This window comes from Nipponia nippon, unplaced genomic scaffold, assembly GCF_047370975.1.
Source record: "Nipponia nippon isolate SJK-2023a ecotype South Korea unplaced genomic scaffold, ASM4737097v1 scaffold_3, whole genome shotgun sequence".
In the NCBI taxonomy this organism is placed as follows: Eukaryota; Metazoa; Chordata; class Aves; order Pelecaniformes; family Threskiornithidae; genus Nipponia; species Nipponia nippon.
This window is the reverse complement of record NW_028262347.1, coordinates 85,591,695-85,612,235: the sequence shown is the minus strand read 5'-3', so window position 1 is coordinate 85,612,235 and position 20,541 is coordinate 85,591,695. Positions and strand designations below refer to the sequence as shown.

General features: G+C 43.8%; 1 protein-coding gene across 7 annotated transcripts in view; it reads right to left on the bottom strand.

The window, feature by feature from the left end:
* Window positions 1-20,541, bottom strand: part of CHUK (component of inhibitor of nuclear factor kappa B kinase complex) — a 32,922-nt gene that overhangs the window by 12,083 nt on the left and 298 nt on the right. For 3 of the 7 annotated variants that reach the window (XM_087765912.1, XM_087765908.1, XM_087765907.1), the window contains exons 2-15: window positions 20,442-20,536; window positions 18,833-18,947; window positions 15,869-15,938; window positions 14,105-14,257; window positions 12,232-12,320; window positions 11,443-11,532; window positions 10,734-10,858; window positions 9,036-9,143; window positions 7,318-7,453; window positions 6,066-6,260; window positions 5,574-5,676; window positions 3,090-3,213; window positions 1,717-1,868; window positions 646-707 (exon numbers count right to left, since the gene is read on the bottom strand). In XM_087765912.1, coding sequence (XP_087622038.1) covers window positions 646-707; window positions 1,717-1,868; window positions 3,090-3,213; window positions 5,574-5,676; window positions 6,066-6,260; window positions 7,318-7,453; window positions 9,036-9,143; window positions 10,734-10,858; window positions 11,443-11,532; window positions 12,232-12,320; window positions 14,105-14,257; window positions 15,869-15,938; window positions 18,833-18,947; window positions 20,442-20,536 — 1,617 coding nt within the window. Of the gene's footprint in view, window positions 1-645; window positions 708-1,716; window positions 1,869-3,089; window positions 3,214-5,573; window positions 5,677-6,065; window positions 6,261-7,317; window positions 7,454-9,035; window positions 9,144-10,733; window positions 10,859-11,442; window positions 11,533-12,231; window positions 12,321-13,363; window positions 13,386-14,104; window positions 14,258-15,868; window positions 15,939-18,832; window positions 18,986-20,441; window positions 20,537-20,541 lie in introns of those variants that run through there. The other 4 variants (XM_087765913.1, XM_087765911.1, XM_087765914.1 and 1 more) reach the window with 4 other exon arrangements.

The window sequence follows — 20,541 nt, the reverse complement described above, 5'->3', positions numbered from 1 at the left end:
ATTCTAAGCAGCAGATAAATTTCAGCTAGCCTTTCTCACAGAACTACCTCTCTGAGAAACAGAAAGCCATTATGTCACCCCAACTGTCCATAAACCACAAGTGAAAACATCTGTTAACTATTAGGACTACTCAGAGTAAGAACTGGCTCTAGCTCTGCTCTAAATTTCTTAAGGATGACTCTTATTAAAAACTAATTTGCGTATTTACTTGTAGAACACCAGAAATTTATGTCTGTATTCTTAAATGAAGTACTGCAATTTTGAAATCACTGCATTGTAAGTGATTAGTATTATTTTCAGCTTTAGCAATGAAAATTTTTGTGTGCAGTAAATCCAACCAGGAAGACTCTTATCTATAGCAACACCATTTCTTTTGGGCAATAAATAACGTGTCTCTATAGTCTACTTTCCTATATAGACAACTGAGTCTAGTGAGATTTGTGCTGGTTTTGTTGAAATCACTAGATTCAAACAACCTGGTGACTGGGGACTCTTTCTTTAATGCACCTGCAATGATATCCTCATTCCCACAGCAGGCAGGATACGAAACACACTGAAGGGACAGGACAGTGGCACATACGACACTAAGTTCCCATCACAATTTCTGTCACAGAGAGATAATGAAGCTTCTTTAACATCCCCTACCTGTGCACACTGAGAGGCCTTCTCTTCCATCTCCTTCCAGGCTTTGAGCATCTTTTCTGAAGCTTAAGAGAAGAGAGTTGTTAATTTATAAAAAGATATAGACAGAAAAATAAAGCATGACCTGTACATCAGTTGAATTTGAACACAAAAGAGCATGACACTGAATCTCCAAGCAGGAATCATGACCCAGAGATCACAGAGAGACAGCAAAGTTGCAACCTTAACTCACATACAAACCCTTTGGATTTCACTGTTTGCAATCACCGGCCTAAAATGAGTTTGAGTCTTTAAACTCCACCATTAAGCTCAACAACTGCCACTTTTGATTAAACACAGACTGTCCAAAACCAGTTCACCAAGTCTTTCGATTTTCCATCATCATCCTTCAGCCCAGTCATCATTTTTGACTCAAGTTTTGGTTTTTAGCCATATATCCAAACTATGCATAAATCTTACTATTCTCCCCTGAATAGTATTTGTAAGTTCCAGATGTTTCTGTGACACTAAAACTGTAGCTGCTGCTTTTTCACCTCATCTCTCATCCTGACTCATGCTACCTCCTGATATCAAGCACAGAAACATCACTCCCTTAGTGCTGTTCAAAACAGTGTTTCTACAGTCATCATGCCTGCTCGTTCTGTCATGGATGGTTAGTGGCCCTTCCACTGTACATCAAGTGCAGCAACTCTGCCCTCTACTTTATGCTCAGTGACAACTCCAAATGAGTCAGACTCTGAACAAATAAATAGCAAACATTTACATCACTAGTACTATTAATACTCCAATTTTCTTAGCTTGGTGTTCTCAGTGGGGAACAGATGACCACCTATTTCACTGTCACTGAAGGTCTCCAAAAACATTTTATTTTTTATCCTCCTGCCTTTGCTTCTGCCAAACTCTTCTCCTGCATCTGCCCCAACTAAAACATACCCATAAAGATGCTAAGGAACACAACGGCAGCTCCTGCATTCATTTTCTTTTAAGCTAGTTCTTACCCATGGCCCTTCGTAGTCACTCTGATCCTTTATAGGATCAGACAAGACATCCAGGCAAGTATTACACAATACCTACATATGCCATAGGCCATCTGGTCACTGTATCTCTCCAGGTCGAGGCGAATGCTTTGATGAAAGAATTCCAGCTTTGCTTTCAGTTGCTGAGATGCTGACACCATATTGTTTTTCATTTTGATTAGGTTGGCGTTATACCGAAGAAGACTGAGCCTAACAAATGAAACAAGAACAGCACGTTAGTTGAAAAGCATTATCTGGACTTATGTGGCCATTAACTGAAGGAAATGCATAGCTAGGAAAAAATGTTGTAAGATTCTTGGAACAGGGAGCCTCAGTGGGGTCACAGACTCCATCTCACATGCTCAGAAGCTGCAGGTCCTCAGCAAGCAAAAGAGAAAGTCCTTCCTCAATTCCCAGATTTTTTGTCAAGCTCAGTTAAACAGTCTTTGCAGCGTAGAGTATTTTTTAGCATTTACAGGGTCCTGTAGTGCATGTTGCCCCTGGTGAATGCTGGCACCTTTTTTATCACTTGAGATGTATGACACTGCCCATTCTGTGATTCAATCACTGGACAAAAATAACGAACAGTTCTACTCATTCTGCCACTTGTGAAACCACTGTACTGGGCTGCATTAGGAGGAATGTTGCCAGCAAGTCGAGGGAGGTGATCCTTCCCCTCTATTGAGCATTGATAGGGCCACACCTGGGTCCAGTTCTGGGCTCCCCAGTACACCAGAGACATGGACATACTGGAGAGAGGCCAATGAAGAGCCATGAAGATTATTAAGGGACTGGGTCATCTCTCCTATGAGGAAAGGCTGAGAGAGCTGGGACTGTTCAGCCTGGAGAAGAGAAGGCTGAGTGGGGATCAAAAGGTACAAATACCTGAGGGAAGGGAGAACAGAGCCAGCCTCTTTTCAGTGGTGCCCAGTGACAGGACCAGAGGCAATGGGCAAAAAATTGAAACACAGGAGGCCCCCTGTGAACATCAGGAAACCCTTTTTCTACTGTGAGGGTGACTGAGCACTGGCCCAGGTTGCCCAGAGAGGTTGTGGAGTCTTCATCCTTAGAGGTATTTAAAAGCCATCTGGACACGGTCCTGTGCGACCAGCTCTAGGTGGCTCTGCTTGAGCAGGGGGGTTGGACTGGATGACCTCCAGAGGTCCCTGCCAATCTCAGCCATTCTGTGAGTCTGTGACTATATTCAAGGTTCACGTTTTTTCAGTTATTATCAATGTCAGGCACTATACAGTAAAATTCCTGGAGTGGAATAAGCTCCCAGCACAAATAAGTTTTATAATGTAAAAGTATAGAACAGCAGACGACTGTAAAACTTCGGATAACCAAAACTCCCCGAGATGTACATTTCCATGCAAACAATCTCTGTATTTGCATAATAATGAATCTTCTGAATGAGGAGTAACAACTTACATGGCAGCTCTCTGGCCCTGGAAAAGCCTGCTATAATCTTCTTTTAGCCCAATCACATAGTGAACTGCTTCTGCCCATACCTTGCGCAGCTGAGGAACTGGCAGTTGGATTTTACTATCCTGTACTGAACGCAAGAAAAACACAGTTGTACACAAATCAAAGGATAACTCTAGAAAAAGATTTCAGTGCTTACAACATTCCTAATTCCTGCTTCAGGTGCCTAAACTAAGGGATCAAGCCACATAAGATCTGCTCAATTTTTATGTGATGCTGCCTAAGTGTGTAACGTTTTCACGTTACAGCTCCCCAGGTATTTGACAGCCTGCTACTGGCCAGGCAACAGCGCATGTTTGAATTCACACCTACAAGAGTACTGATTACTTTGAGCACTTTGGCCTATTGGCTCTAGCAGACATGAGGCACACGGCATGGAACATGGCACAAGGCAGGACCCATGGGTGGTTTTATCCAAAAACTCTATCTAAAGCACCTGCCCAAGTGAGCAAAGCAAGTTAAATGGCTCCATTTAATCAACTGATATTGGTCACTGTCCTGACATGTGTTTCATCTGAAAATGTCTTCAAATCTTTTGTACACTTTCTTCCAGATTCCTGATCTGTATGTTTAAGGGGAAAAGACGCAGGACTTGTGTGTTCCCCTACAGAAACGGGGAACTGTCAGTACACTGGAATATCAATAAAAATGTTGTAAAAGGCCTTAGCTCCAAGAGATTCAGCACAATGCCACCATGCAATGAAAATCACCAGAATAGAATAGCCCAGAACACAGAAAAACCAATCAGAATAAACCTGAGTGACAGTAAAAGGAGACAGGGAAAACCAGCACAGCTTCTGCAGAGTGAGGCCAAAGAAAATTAAGCTACTTAACAGTAACTGTATGTCACAAGGCATTTCCTTTATATGCATTATCCCAGTAGATGCCTCCTATCCCTTGACATAATTTTGTCTTTCATAGAGGTATACAAGGTCTTTCATACAGGTGTATTGGGTATATATATATGCCTTCATAGAGGTATATTAGGTCCTGCAGATGACTGCTGTCATTTCAGGAGACATGTAAGGGAAGCTGTAAGCAGAGAAGCAGCTTTCACGCACAGTCTAAAAGTATAATGATGATGCCAGGGCCTGGCATCAGGACCGGAACTAAAAGGGACCAACTAGAGCAGATCCCACCAGTATCCAAGCAGCAATAGACAGGCTCTACTCCTAACAAGTCAAGAGGAAGGAGGGGCCTGGACTTTCTCAGACACTTGGCTCTGCTTGGTGAGACCAGAAGTAGTATCAGTGCTATGGGCACATTATGATAAAGCTGAAAACTGATAATGATAAAGCTGAAAACTGTTGGGAAGACAGTACAAGAGTGCAGGTTTTGAACCTCTGCCAAGTGTCTCTGAAGACCAGCCCTAACTCATAACCTCCACAGGGGAATGAGAGGAGTTCTGCAACTGGTGGAACATGGCCAAACACACTGGCTTGACTCTGTGATCAGAGCAAGGTGGATTTCCTCATACAGGGCCTGAATGATCAGTAGCATAGAACGGGGGACCTGTTCTTTCACTTAGGTGAGACATGAGAGATGGATCACAGCTGAAATGCAACTATCGCACACAGTACAGGGCAAAAAGTTAATCTGTATCCTCAGGATGCTGATATTGGGTTCAGAAGCATAAACCTAGGAGAGCTGTAGGAGGGCAACTGTTCACGAGCATCCAAAGCACCCAGTCTCAGGAGACCGGACTGCAAGAAGCTGAAGCCTGTTTGTACCTGTGCACAAGGAGGAAGAGAGGAGGAGAAGAAGGGGTATGTGCACAACTTCTACAGATGCTAAACCGTAAGATAAGAAAGTGACTGACCCTTGGTACCACCAAAGGTCGTCTATGTGGGCTATCGCACAAGTTCTGCGAACATCTCGCAGCATGATGTCACTGCAACACTCTGTGGGTATGAAGGGACAAGACCCTTTAGCAGAGCAGAGGACTGTGCAAATGAAATCACAGTCCCCAAGTCAGAATCTTCTTCCCAGGATGTAGTGTGCAGACATAACCAGAAGTTCCCCTCTCTAGGCTACAAGATTAGGTTGCACATATTACATCCCAAGCCTTCATTCACATCGTGGTTCTGTTTAAGTGGGGCAATGCTTCGGTTTAGGTGTTTAGGTGGGATAGATGCTGTTCAGCACACAGAATTTAATACAAGGGTAAAAACCTTAAATGAATCTTAAGTTGCTCTATAGGAGAGTTCCCAAAAGGTGGGCAATAAATTCTCTGAACTGTTACATTTACAAAATGTGGAGATATGGCATCGTAAATGAAACTTTGTTAGGCTGCTTCAGGTTCTTAAATGGTCCTCTTTGAATTAGAGAATGCCTTTCAAGATAACACACAGAGATCTGTAAGGCAAATCTACTTTCATATTACATGAGAAGCAGTGTTTTCAGTTCCCAGCTGTCCTCCAGCATACTTACCAATGTAATTTACACAGTCAGACAGACTTCGAGAAGCAAAGGGTCCATCATAGACAGTTTTGCTTTTATCAAACAAATAGACCATGTAGCTATCCCAGCCTCTCTGGTGAGAAAAGATAAGAGAACATAAACAAGATAAATCCCAAACATAACTCCTACTAACCCAGAGAGTCCTGGTTACTTCAAGAACTAATTATTGTGGGCAGACACTCTTCTTATCAGGTGCCTTAAAAAAGCTGATTTTGATAGGTCCCACAGAAACACGAGACCCTTTGCTAGCAAGTTACTTTATTTAAATATTTAGACAAGAGCGTAACTATAGGAATCTGCTTACATTACCCGATAAAGGAAATAATGCTGGACCTTAAGAGCAATGCTACACTTACAGAGCAAACTGTCTCCAGTGGGAGAAGATTAAGGCAATTTATCTTCCCTAAGATTTTAAATTCCCTGAGAATGTGAAAGACATTAAAGGAACAGAATCATTCTTACTACGCCATCAATAACACACTGGGAAGCAGGTTTCCGAGGGTCCAGGCAAATCCCCGTTTCCAACAGCAGTTCCTGATTTCCAGTACTTATTCCAGTTTCAAACTCAATCCGAATCTGAAGGGAATGAAGGCTTTCCTCGGGATGCAAAAGAAATGAAACAATCTTGGCAGAGGTCATATTTAAGATGTGTACTATCTGTAAAGAGTACAAGTTGATTACAAGTCACTGGCTATCAAAGACAAAGGACACAAAGGCCTGGGAGGGAGTATGTAGCAATGAACATGTTAGACTGAGAGCATCATTTGAGTTTTAATAACCACAATAATCAAGTTCAGCAGTAAAGCCCCACATAATAAAACTCAAAGTCTGGGCCTGTAACTTGTAACTTAATGTCAGAGAAAAATTACAATCAAACCGACTAATAGCCTTCACAAGCCATGTTGCAGCTTAATTGCATCAAAAGAATGGTGACAAACTAGCATAAAGGCCATCTTGAGATGTTGTCTCTGATGCTGGCCAGTACTGCTCCCAAGGGAGTCCCATTTCCTTTAATCCCGCCATACAAAAAAGCTGTTACATACCAGTGCTTGTCTTCTCACCACTCTCATGGCCCTCTCTATAGTTTTACTATATCTGGGCGGAGACTGTAGGACCCAAACAACACCATGATATACAGATTTTGACAAGTCCCAATTATGGGCACAATATTTTGTGTTTTGGGCTTTAATTCCTTTGGAATTCTTCCAGGTCAGACAAAATTATCCTCTGGCTTCTACACATGCTTGCCTCAGCTAGTCTTACTCCAGCAAAGCTCCAATAATTACTTGAAGGGGAAGAGTCAGGTGAATGAAATCTCTGTTCTACTACAGGTACTACTATAGTACATGGACTTGGAGGTCACAGCATCAGCAGTGGAGTTCAGGAAAACTGCTATTAGCAAATATTAAACCATTATTTGATCTTGGTGAATCCTTTCTGAGATGACAGACAGTAATATAGGGTCATTCTTCTACTCCAAGTGTAAAGCTAGAGATTAATATTGCTGTTGACATTTTGCCTTCAGGTATGTACTGGACAGGCTGTACTGTGGATAGTGAGTACTATCCACTCACTTCCTAATACCAACAAAAACATTCCTCATGATCCTGCAGCTGGATGATGCCAGGATTACAGCTTTGCTCCACTGAACACACTTTTTGTCCTCTGAGATGCTTTCAGTAGGCCTTTAACCCCAGTAACAGCCCTCACTCACCTTCAAATTCAGTATGTGATCCATTATTAGGAAACACTTTGGATGACTGGTCTCAGGATCAAAACCTCCACCCCTCTGTTGTGGATCCCAATTCAGCATCAGTTGCAACCAATTTTCCATTGGTTCTACAATTAAACTAAAACAGAAGGGCCGTAAAAAAGAGAAGGCACATATTCTACAACACTCAATCCACTTAGGACACTAGGGTATCACAACAGCAATAAGGTTACAACTCTGGTTAGAGACCATATGTGTGCAACACCCACTGAACATGCATGAAGAACAGTGATTTCACTGCAGTTGCTCATCCTGACAGCAGGGAAAGCCTGAAGGGGAGGAAAGCACATACAGAGTGAGCATCCCCACTGTAACAACAGTTTTCACTGACCTCAGCAGGAGCACACACCCATCCAATATACCTTGCATTATACTTCTCCCTCTTCCTGACTCCTATTCATTGAGTCAAAAGTATCTGGACACATCAGTAAGGTGTGTCAAAACGGATAAGCAGGAGAACTGTTTTTTGTTTTCCTCAAAAACCCATCTGTGATACACATAAAATCAAATAGTTTTCAAAGCCTGGTCTGCAGATTAACCATCCCTGTGCTGCCGAGCTGCCTGGAAGGTTCTCTTCCATGTTTATCCACAGAAAAATGCTTTTTGTAAGTTTATTGTCAAGAACACCTTTAAAGTCAGTACACAGTGCAAAAAGCCCAAAGCACTGGCACAAAGCCACTTATTTCATTCTCAACTCCAGTACTTTTCTTAGAAATCTGCCAGCGCCAATGAGTTGCACTGCACTGCTAGGCACATCTAAAGACACCAGTGCTAAGTAAGTGACAAATGATCAGAGTCTGACTTCTGACTTGGTACAGACCCATTACTTCAGGTTGAAGGCCCTCCTGGAGGTCTTCGGTCTGAGTCCTATCCCACAGCAGGGCCAATGTCACAGCTACAGCAGGCTGCTCAGGACTGTGTCCAAGAGAGTCTGGGCAGTCCCCACAGATGGAGATCCCCTGCTGCTCAGGGCCCTGTGCCAGGGACGTATCACTAGCACAAGGAAACCTTTTTCCTGTGCCCAAATTTCGTTTTCCTTGTTGTAACTTGTGCTGTTGCCTTTGGTCCTTTCACTTTGCCTTTCTGAGAAGAGCCTAGATCCGTTGCTTCTGTAACGCCCAACTAGATAGTAGAAGACAAAATTAGATCCCCCTTTACCCCTTCTCTTCATCAGACTGAAGAAGCCCAGCTTCATGGGCCTCTCCCTGTATGCTCTATTCAACAGGCTCTGACCATCTTTGTGGCCTCTGCTGGACCTGCTGCAGTTTCCCCAACACAAGTAGTAGAAGCTTCTACTTCCATAGAGCAGCTAACTCAAGTACTTGGTTTATGAGATTCAATACCATCAAGTTATCGGGTAGATATTACTCAGTGGCCTTGTGGTAATGAGTGAAAAGCGGTCACAGAGTTGACACTGCAAGGTGGACTGCCATCATCCCACAAACTGCACTGTGAAGTGCCACTGAAGAACTCAAAGTATCAAAAAAGAGCCATGTGGCTACAGGCTATTCCTTAACAGGAAATGGTAGCTTGTCAGGAGCTTGAAACACTCCTCAGGAGAAAGGAGGAGGACCCCTCAGTGCTTGGGATAAAGAAGGAAGAGCCCTCAGTTTAAAAGACAGGCCAAAAATTATCACACGTAGCCACAAGGACACACTTACCCACAGAGGCTGTGAGGCTGTGGCAAATGGGTACTAAAGCGAACTTCCCCATTCATCTCTTCAGAAGCAAAGATGTGCTTTGGATCCTTCTTCTTGATTTTTTCATGCCTAGAAAATAAAATCCTTTGTGGATATGCTGACAATGTTACTTTTGTAAAGGGTCAACTGAATGTGGCAGCAGCAAAAGTGCCACAGTCTAGTAGTTTTAGAAAACAAACTCGTCTTTCAGGACAAAGATGACATCTTCAAACAATCCACCCAGAACATCTCCAAGTGGAAGAGGGAGTCCTTGCAATTAACTCTGTCTCTGGAAACAGTTTTGTACCTGCTTGCAAGGAGGTCTGGACAGCATCAAACAAGAGGATCAACAGGTAACAATTCACTGACCACAGAGCAAGCCTGCACAACAAAATCAGCCTCCATACATTAATGAGACAGACAAGATTTGCAAGAGTCATCTGGCAAAACCACTGCCCTTACCTTGACCCGAGTGAAGCATCTAATAAGCGTTAGAAATGCAGCATGCTTTTGGCTCCAGTACCAGGGAAAGCATCAACAGCAACGCTGCCTCAGTCTCCTCACCTTGGCTCACTTCAGCACTGGTGTGAACCTTGCCTAGAGCTCAGCTGCTCCCAGAGCAGCAGGATTTCCCAGGGCAAGTCAACAGTCATCAGTCAGCTGTGAGGCAGCTGAACACTTCTTGCTCCTGGAGGCTGCCAGCCTGCTCTCTTTCCCAGTCAGCCCCAACTGGAAGTGAAACTACATGTGTGTGGCCTCTGCTGTTCTCTTCCTTCTTTTATGGATAAGGAAGAGCTGTTTCTAATCTTATTCATTCATTAGTTTTCTACTAATTACATTAGGAAATCAAGTTCTCCATGTTGGAAAATATTGAACAAATATTGAACTATTAAAATAGTAAAATCCCAAGAATTAGCAATTAAAAGGGAAACTATTGCAACATATTGGTTAAAATTATTTTTTTGTTAACACATAATAATTTTTTAAGCTAACACTTGCATAAAAACTCAAATTTACCTTTCTCCTGTTATTATTTCAACGCTAACAGAAAAGCAAGTTTTGTATTTTTTATGTTGCAGAATCACCCTTTTAAAAATCAAGCTTACATACACTCCTGGTATTGCAAGGTAGGAAGTGGAAATGTAAAAATATATATTTCTGCCCCTTCTTCTAGCTCTCAAAGAGCAAGCAGAAACCTCCATAGCCACGTTCAAGTCTTTCAGTCACCACTTTTGTAAAGGTACTTACAAACACATAACTATGTGTTTACTACACAAAACATGCTCTGTCTTGCTGTGTTATTTATTACTAAAAAGAAGTAACCTCACAGCCTAGGTGAACAAAGGACCATATCACTCCTTCCCCTTACATTTTTCTGACACCGATACGCAGGCTGGTTTATAATTATGTTTTTTGATTCAAATTTCACTTGTGAAGGAATTATTATGACCAGAGGCTACCACACAATGCCATAAGCACATAATACAATATGTATAAATAGCCAATTGAACTGTCATTGCTACTACTAAAGTATCAATGACTTCTGCAAAGCTTAGCAGACCACCAGTGTCAGCACCTACCAAATACATTTATCATCATGGTTCACGCTGTCACTTCACCACACGCAGTAGCTGTCATTCCTATTGCCTGGCATCACCACTTGCAGAATAAGTGTCTTACCAGGTAAATGGCTGTAGATTATGTAAGAAAGGTCTGAATCCTGCAATGCATTCAAACACCATCGTTCCAAAGCTCCAGTAATCAACAGTAACTGAATAGGATTTATTCTCAAAGAGTTCTGGAGCCTAAAATGGATCATAAAAAGACACTTTGAAAGTGGTATTTCAGGTCATCTATTTTCTTGCATTTCTGCAGAGACAAAGCTGCGCCTAGGCACGTCCCCCAGCTCCAGAGTGGCACAGGGACCCTGATGCAGCCCCGCTTAGGCTGCCCAGTGGGTTGGGGCCTGGAGCACCCAACCCATAAGGAGACAGGAGGGAGCTGGGCTTGTTGGGTCTGGCTGTGGGGAGGCTGGAGGGGGGAATGGAGGGGATGGACAGGGCCAAACTCATCTTGGAAGCAACAATGAGAGGCAATGGCCCCAGATCACCATCTGGGGTCCAGGCTGGATATGAGGAAACACTTCCTCCCCTGGAGAGGGAACACCCTTGGGACAGGTCCCCAGGAAAGTGCGGGATCTCCATTTTCCAAGGTTTCAGGGCTTGGCTGAGCCAAGCCACAGCTGCCCTGACCTAGTGCTGGTGACAAGCCTGCTGCGAGCAGGAGGCTGGACAAGGGACCTCTAGGCTCCTTCTGACACACACTTCTGTGATTCTATAAAATGTGGCAATACCACATCACTTGTATAGATGAAAAAAAAAAATCTTACCAAATATTGTAATGTTCCAACAAATGAGGTGCATAAACTTCCTTGATCCAGATCCTTTGCGTATCCCAGGTCTATTATTTTGTGAACAATCTGTAGACAGTTTAAATAGTTCACAAATAGAGCAAATTCAGAGAAAAAAAAACCCACCACACAACCCAAAATCTGTACAGTGATATCCACAGCATACACTCAAGAAGAGGAAAGCCAGAATAGAAATTCTGAAGAAACTCCATGGCAAAGCTTCAACATGTGACACAGTGCTAAGGCTTGCTGTTTCACCACATAAGCTGGCATTGTCCACCTACCTCAGCTTAGACTCAACTTTATTTAAAGCAGCTTGCCAGTTACAGCTTGGCCAAACAGAGTATTTAGCTTTTTATCTGGGAATTTAAAGTTATTTGTTTGAAGAGTAACAAGAGAGAAAACAACTTTCATTAAGAAATCCATTAGGCTGACTCTCTGAACTAGCCTGATTTTAAATGCAGCCCTCAAAGCCACAAACACAGGGATACACTACAATCTCATATCATTCATATTCTGTTGCAGGCAGGGTTCTTGAATGGAAGCAAGAGTTGTTCATTTTTAATGATAAGGATTTAAGAATAAGCACAATAGAATTTGTGGCTTCAAGAAGACATAAACTTTTAGTAAATTCACAGTGCAGTTTTCAGCCCAGTTCAAATGCCACAAATTACTTGTTCTCTTTTATTTCTCTCAGGCAAGATAAAGCTGTTGACAACTTCCAGAAATGACAGTGGGAACACGACAGACAGAGGCCACCTGACTTACCTTCCCACCTTCATCCTGAAGAACGATATTTTCAGGCTTTAAATCTCTGTGTATAATTCTGTTTTCATGCAAATACTGGATACCAGACCCTGAAAGACATGTTTAATAGAAAATAAATGCACATTGATTAAAGATACATCTAACAAAAATCTAATATCCTTGACTTTGGGGTTGACATCAATAAATTTTCATTTTAAAGCACCATTAAGAACTATTGACTTAAAAGATTCTTCAGATTTATGCTAGGGCTGAACTAGCTCTGTTCCTCTGCTCTGCAGAAATGGAGGTTGCTACGGAGTTCAGACCTCATGGCATAACCGCAGGTCACATCTCTTGCCTTACAGGCAAGAGAGAAGGCAGCTGAATTCTTCTCAAACTGTAGTTACAAAATGAACCACAGCACTCAGACAAGCAAAACAGGTCTCCAAAATGTGCAGGCAGCTTGAAACAGCTCTGCATGTCCTCTAGCCTAAGATCTTGGTAAATTAACACAAGATAACAAACAGACCTATTTATATATGTGAGCACAATATGCAAGATGCTGATGAAAGAAAGCACTGAAATGAATTAAGCAAATGAAAGAAGCTGAGTTTCCCTTTGACCTAAAACTACTGCCAAACAGTGGCTTATAAAGCTTCTAGTAAACTTCCACCATTGCCAAAGCACCACAATGCAAACCATCCCATCAGGGAAGAGACTGCCCAGCTGCAATGAAGCAGAAGCATGGCTGCAGCTAAAAACTGATTCCTGAGCAGCCTCTGGTTAATGCTGGAGCAGCTGACTGAGGTGCCACCAGCCCCAGTCAGTATAAGCAACACTGAACTTAGGGGCTCAAGGCTTCCCCTCTGCTGGTGGGGGACTGGTGTGCTCAAAAGTAGCACCACTTCTATCACTCTCACCACTAAAAATGAAATTCCATGATTGCTTTAAGCCAATCTACGTTGGGGCTGTCCCCAGAAGGAACACAGGTTCCCAAACTCTCCTTTCCCAGATGCAATTTCCATAGCAGCACAAGCATTTATGGCACCATGTGATCAGCTTGATCCTGGGACCAATCCAGTTGGAAACCATTAAAAAAAAAATTTAAAAAATCAGGTTTTAGCCAGGCTGGTTTCCAGAACCTGCTTCTTACCTGGGTACAGGAGTGGCTGCAGTAGGGGAGGGAATAGGAGCACGTGCCCAGGAAAAGGCAAAGAGCAGGACTTTGCCTTGTGGCAACAGTCCACACTTGAACTGCCTTGAGGGGACTGTGGAGGCACTAACAAAAAAGAAACAAGAGAAATCCTACCTGTGGACAGGGGAAAATTCAGTACTGGTCCACCCAAGTAACAACACTGGCCAGTAAATAAAAGATTATCAAGCCTCTGCCACAGGACATAGACACAGACAAAACAGCAAAGGACAACTTTCAAAATTTGAGTTGTGTTTTGGTTTTTTGTTTTTCTTTTGTTTTGTTTTGGTTTTTTTTTGTTCAGGTCATGATTTTTTAGTCTTGGAGATGAGCAAGTGGAAATAAAATAAAAGGTCCTATGAAAGGTCCAAGGCAGATATTGTATTTTCTGATCTCCATCATGAGGTATTTTAAATTTTCCTATGCAAAAGATATTCCAACTGCACATCGTGCAAAGCCTACTTCTAACCAGCCATGACTGTAAATTCTTTACGGGATTATTTTAAGAGAAATATTCAACTAGCATGCCTTGTCCACAGTTTGAACACCTTCTCCCATCGGGTATAGAGTCCCCAGCTTTCACTGATTTATTACTCATTTATATATTTAACAGCTTCTAAGCTGCATTTCTTCTCCACTGCATTTTCAAATCTTTGTCAAAGACATGCCAAAGACATTCAACTTATTACGAAGAAAACAGACCCCGTTCTGCAGGTGGAAGGGGAACAAGGATGAAGGAATGCAGAGTTGCACTTGATTTCAGGAACTCAACTGCAAGCCCTCTGAGCACTGAAAGGACAGAAACCCAGGCCAGTATGTCCAAAATGCTTTCTTGTGCCAAAACCAGCTCCATTCCTGCAAGTACAGATGGGTTATCTGTAAGAGAACTAAAAAACCAAGGAGCTCTACTGAGGAGCAATCCTGGAAAGCCTACTTGCTAGAGAAACCATCTGTAGCAACCCTCAATCAGATGACTTGTCCTCCCCTGGGTGTCCAAGATGCCAGGCACTTCCTATGGACAGGAAGGCCAGTCTGAAGCCTCACATCTTTTATATTCTTACAGTGCTCTCAGTGGTCAAGAATTTGGCATCAAGCAAGCTAAAGCTCAACAGTTTGAAAAATGAGATATTTGATGAAACACTTCTGGAGACCATTAAGTATCACAGAATGATTTCCATGGATTACTACAGCCTTAGGAAATGGTTTTAAAGCAGGCATGCAAAGATATGTGCTATGAGCAGTGCTGTCACCTTGGGCTACTCCCATCCTGTATGGTTTTGCTGCCTGCCTCCTTTCCAAACTGCAGATTCTGAAATCCACATGATATCAGACACCTTCTGTAACACAGATCAAGTTGATGTCTGGCTAATTCACATCCTATTATCACTCTGTCTCCCTGTAGGCTGCCTTGGGCCCCTCCCTAGGGCCATGCACAGCAGTGTTGGTGGGAAAGGTGGTTTCTTCTCCAACCTCGCACTTCAACCTTCCATGGTGCGACGTAGGGCTGATGTCCCTTGTTACACTGCTCACCAAGTACAGTTTGGTCCCATCCATCATCTTTGCATCTGCTCTTTCTGTAGTTACAGGCTGCTCTCAGACCCTCCTCAGTCTCCCTGCGGTCAGACCCAACAAGCCCATCTCCTGGCGGGTTGGATGCTCCAGGCCCTGGGCAGCCTTTGCAGGGTCTTGCCAGGATCTCCACATCCCTCTGGAACTTGCGGTCAGATGCAGCCTCCCCACAGTAAAGGAGACAATGATCTCCATCACTATGCTAGCCACAACTCTAATACAGACCAACAGAATTGCTCTTCCAAAATAAGAAGCTTCTCAACATTGAGGTGCACTTATTTTGGGATCACTTACCTTATTAACCCTCAGTTGAGAGCAAATCATTAGCCAGAAGATTGCTGGACTAGCCACAGCATGGCTGGCTTCATCTTCTGCTATGCTCTTACCTACCTTGCTCTCAGCTCCACTCCAGTTTATCATCTCTTCTGTACTGTCACCCTGAACAAGTGAAATTTCCCTCCTACTAAGCAAACCCTACACAGAGCAGCCACAGGGCAACTTGGGAACTTTCCATGTTGCTCCTGCTTTTTGGCATGTAAAAGTTACATTCCTCCAAATGACATGCAGTTTGGCATCTCCAGAGCCATGAACAGAAACAGGATTTGAACGGAAAACCATGACCTTAACAAAACAAAACAAAATATTAAGGTCATAGCTACCTACAACTGACCACTACACAGCTTTTCCAATCCCATTCCACGGACATGTCATTAGTGCAAGCTTCTCATCTCCGTGATCAGCAGGGACACCAAGTCCTTCCTCTGCAATAGAAACCTGATCCGTTTTAACACCCTGTTCTCATTAGTCCCCTTTTCAGGGACAGCTGAAAAAGCAAAGTGCCACATAATAAAAAAATCCCCAAAAACCAAATCACAAGAAAGGCATTAGGCTACTTACCAATGTCGCTAAGCAGAGAAAGTATTTGACTTTCCTTAAGTCCGCAGCAGTTTTCTGGTTTGTTTAGCAACTACAGTAAAGAAAAAGATGTTTAGACCCACAGTGCAACAGTTAACAGACAAGAACAACATTTTCCATCCCCTGCTGACACAACACAGAAAACAGTACAGCTCAAATACAACTCTAGTTGAATGAGGCAGTTGGCTTTATGAAATAAAAGCATGGGGGGGGAAGAAAACAACACAGACAAAATGAAAATTCCTTGCACAGAGATGGCATTGAAAAGAAGATTTGGACTGCTGGAATACCACAAAAGCATGAAAGCCATCAGAAAGTGAACGGGCAAGAGATGCAGGCAGGGCCATATGGCTGCAGGCAATGGGGATCCTGAGGCTCCTGGAATCTGCTCGTTCCTTATCTGCTGAAGTCTGGCCTGATGGGATCTGGGAACACCCCAAATACCTGAAGCCGGACTGCTGCTTGGAAGAACAACTTTCCAGTGAGGAAAATAAACTGAGTGACAAAAAGCAAAAGGAACGGATACAAATCTAAGCCCTTGGCAATTCAACCACGGGTCACTGATAAAAGGATGAGAAGGGAAACCAACATGTTAACTCCTAAATTCAGTGTAGGCCACAGAAGAGAAGATCACTGCAGTCATTTACAGCTCCCAAACAGTCCAGCTGGCCCAAAGCAATTGCTGGTTTAATCTGAACAAGCTGGCCATGGACTCTAATAGAGCCTGTTTTTCTCAGTGTACTGTACCCAACTGATACCCCGTGCTACGGAAAAGCCACCCATGTATCAGCCCCTGCTGCAAGAGGCTGCCAAACACTGTGCAGCCACCCATTGTCAGTCCCCACTCCCATAACACTGCCTGAGCCCTGCAGGGTGTGAGGCACAGTACCAGCCACCCACCTCACGGTCAGGCACCTTAAAACCAGCAAACGGCATGTTCTCTGATATTGCCACAGGCTGCCCCACTCCACACAAGTCACCTTCTTCAGCTCAGAGCTCTCAATCGCTGGCTAGCTCTGCCTGGGACATGATCTTCCTGACTGCCCTCCCACAACGGGAAGAAGCTGCTCTACACCTCAGCATGCTGGCTTCTCGGCCGCCCACCTAGTTAATCCTGAGCTAAAAAGCAGGTCATTGGCCTGTGGATCACTGGAGTGTCCACAACATGGACCGTGACCTGAACTCTCAACTCTTAAGTACTTCTTCATCTCTGTTTTTCCTTGCCCCAAATTTGTCTCCTGTAGCAAAAGGTATGAGAGAAGCACTGTAGGAAACCTCCTCCTAATTGTTGTCTTAATGATCTGTCAATAAGTAGCTTCAGCAATTTTCCACATATGCCCTGAGTCAATCAACATGTGATCTCATTTTTTGATCACTACAGTGAAAGCTTTTAGATGACTGAGGTACACCTCTGCACTGCAGCCACCCCTCCCATGATGTATCCTCATGTTTTTGCCTGCCTCCCACACTTCAGGCACAACCAGTAGTCAAAGCTCTATGGGGAAGAAGCCAAACGTCCACATCTCACTCATTAAGTTTTGGGTAGATGTGCTGAACAACAAAGGAGGAAAGGGGCGAAGTCAGAAATCAAGCTCAGAGCCCAGAACACCACCCTGAAAGAGCACAAGCATAAAAATGTGTGTGGCCCATAGACAGCAGCAGATGCTTTTCCAAGCTTTATGGAAGATTGCAGACGTGCAATGAGAAATTAATAGCGGTGCAAAACACAAATGATGCCAACTGAGTGCAAGAGAAAGATTTAAAGATGAGCAGGATCAGAAATAAAAAAAATGCATCTTTTTTTTCCTTTAAGGAACAAAGCATTACACGCGATCAAATGAAACGAAGCACATTACTTCCTAAATTGTCCCAGCATCTATGCAATATCTAAGGATTCACTAGAAATTGAATGATCAAATACTGCATTGCAAGTAGAGCTAATGCAACCCCAAATTTCTTTGCCAGGGTCTCCAATTTACCTTCAAGTAGTCTCAGAACTTTTACCGCAAAAATAAAACACCAAAGCGTTGCCGAGAATGTGGTCAGCAACATGTCTTTGCAACATCCAAATACTATTTGGACTTCCTTTCATTGCCAACCTTGTCTCTTAAAATTGTCCCTACTGTTTTAAACAACTTGAAAACATAAAATAAGGCTCAGTAAGTTACTGATACACTAGCTGCTATCACAGATATGCAGTTATTGCATTCAACATCTGCTCACGTTCCTCCAGTGCTATTTAACACCAGTAACAAAAACAACAGAAAAATGAGCTTCCTGATCACTTAGATGAGGTGATTTCTAAGCAAACCTTAATCAATAGGGATTTGCTTCTTCACCCCTATGCAAATAGCTGCTTCCTGAATCCAGCTGTAATGGAAAGGGAGCATAAACTCTATTGGGCCATGCAGCCGCTGCCTGGGGAACTACTGAAAGGTTCCTTTACTCTTGGGTGTTGCTGCTTCGCAGAAGGGCAGTTCCCCATTCAGCAGGAAACAGGAAAGTCTCTGAAGCCCTGGAGGTCCCAATCCAGTACCAAAAGGATCCTTTCCCGTGCCGAGAGGAATACAACACTGTATACACGTGAATCAAAACCAGATCAGACTCCAAACAGATAGAGACATATTGGAGCAAAGCCAAACACGCTGGGTGCGAGTATCTAGGCTATGGGAAGTTATATTAATGCTAAAGCAGTTCCACAAAAGGACACGCTGCTTCAGGATAAAAGAGTATCTGCCCTTGGATTGCTATCTGTCCTCTGGTTTCAAAAACAGAAGCCTCATTTCCCACGTGTGTTTTTTTTCCACTTTGCATTTACTTCCCCACACCTGTGCCTAAAAAGAAAAGTGCCACAGAACATACATGGTTTCACAGACAACCATAGTTACAGAAACAGTGTTAACTCCACTTATTTTGCTACATATTGCAAAGCATACCAGATATTACCTTCCGGAGGTCACCCCCTGAACAATATTCCATTGCCAGAAGAGGAACGTCGTTAACCAGAAAGTTCATCTCCTCAGGAACTTCGCAGGCTCTTACTACATTGGGATGGTTCAACCTAAGCACGTGGAAAGCTGGATGAAAACTCTGACTCCTCTTTTGGAAGAATGAGACAACAGATTGTCAACCAACCATGTTTTATGTTTCAGGTACAATTTCTGTTCCACAAATATATCCTTGCTGAGAAGTACACCCTTCAACTGCTACCTACCAGTATCCAAATGCATAAAATCCATACCTTGGGAATACACAAACCAGTGATGAGCAGAAACGACGTCTCAAAGTCAAGGTACAGGACTTTTGACGATGGGGATCTGGGCTTAAGTTCTGGATTCCTGCACATTCCTGGCAAAGTCATTACATATGTGTGTCTGTTTCTGCATGTGGGGACAGTTTCCCCCTGGCCCAAGGGTTTCATAGGAATCCATTAACAGTTGTGTAACTGTACTAGGGAGGTAGAACCAGGCAGGTGAAATCCATGTACACGGGGAAAGATTCATTTCTGCAACTGAATTCAAACAGCTGCTTCCTGACTGTCTCTAATATACGTTACCCTTGGGAATAAAAGACACATCCAGAAGGAAGACAAATTACTTCTGTGTACACCTTCCAAAGCCTCTGGAAGCCACTACAAGAGCAGCTGTAGCTGTGCAGCTCAATGCTGGTATTCAGAAAACAAATATGGCAAAAACACTAACAAGAACAGTGATCATCAAGCCCTGACTTACAAACTCAGGTTGCTTGCAAGTGGTTTCCTCCAATGTTAGTGCATACAGTGAGCAGATGAGGGTGACAAGGCAGCAGAGCAGGAGCCCAGTAAAGCTCTATGCAGCAGGGGCACTGCAGGCTTTGGTGAGGACAACTCAAAACAAAACTGACCAGCACCCCTCCTCCCAGCAGTGGGATGGAACATTTCATGCTCCAGGACCTCTCTCAAAAGGGAGCAGGAACTCTCAGGACAAGAGAACAACTGTATGAGACCTCAACACCCAGAACGACCATGAGGACAAACCTGGCCAGGTCTGGTTCACAGGTACCTCAGAGTGACATGCTGGAGAGAGGGATGGCGGGCAGCATGGAGCACGCAGTTTCTCATGAGAAAGCGTGAGGAGACATTATTCTGTGCTTGTGGGAGCATAACAGAAAAAAAGCTATTCCTAGCTCCCCAGTTGCTAAATCAAAGATGAATGCACTACATGGTATGGGAACACGCGGGTGTTCTCCTGTCACCACATTAAAACTCAAGACATAGCATGGCATGAGTTTGGAAGAATGTCAGTATCACTAAGGGATGGACAAACAGCCCAGGCAGTGCAGGAGTACAGAGGGTTTGGATGTTGCCAGGTCCCAAGACAAGGCATCAGCTAGTACACCAGAGCAGAACTGCTTGGACATCTTGGGATGACAGATAAACCAGGGCAGAGCTGCTGGGCGACAGGCAGACCCTCACCCCGGCTGACACAGGGGCTGGGGGCTGGCTGCCCCCACGGCCCGGTCCCTCAGCCCGGCCGGGCCTCGGCCGCCCGGGCCGCGCCGTCCCGTCCGCACTCACTTCTTCATGATGTCGATCTCGTGGCACCAACGGTCCTTGTTCTTGACGCTGAGCTCCAGCCGGCAGGACTTGATGGCCACCCGGGCGCCCGAGTCCTGCG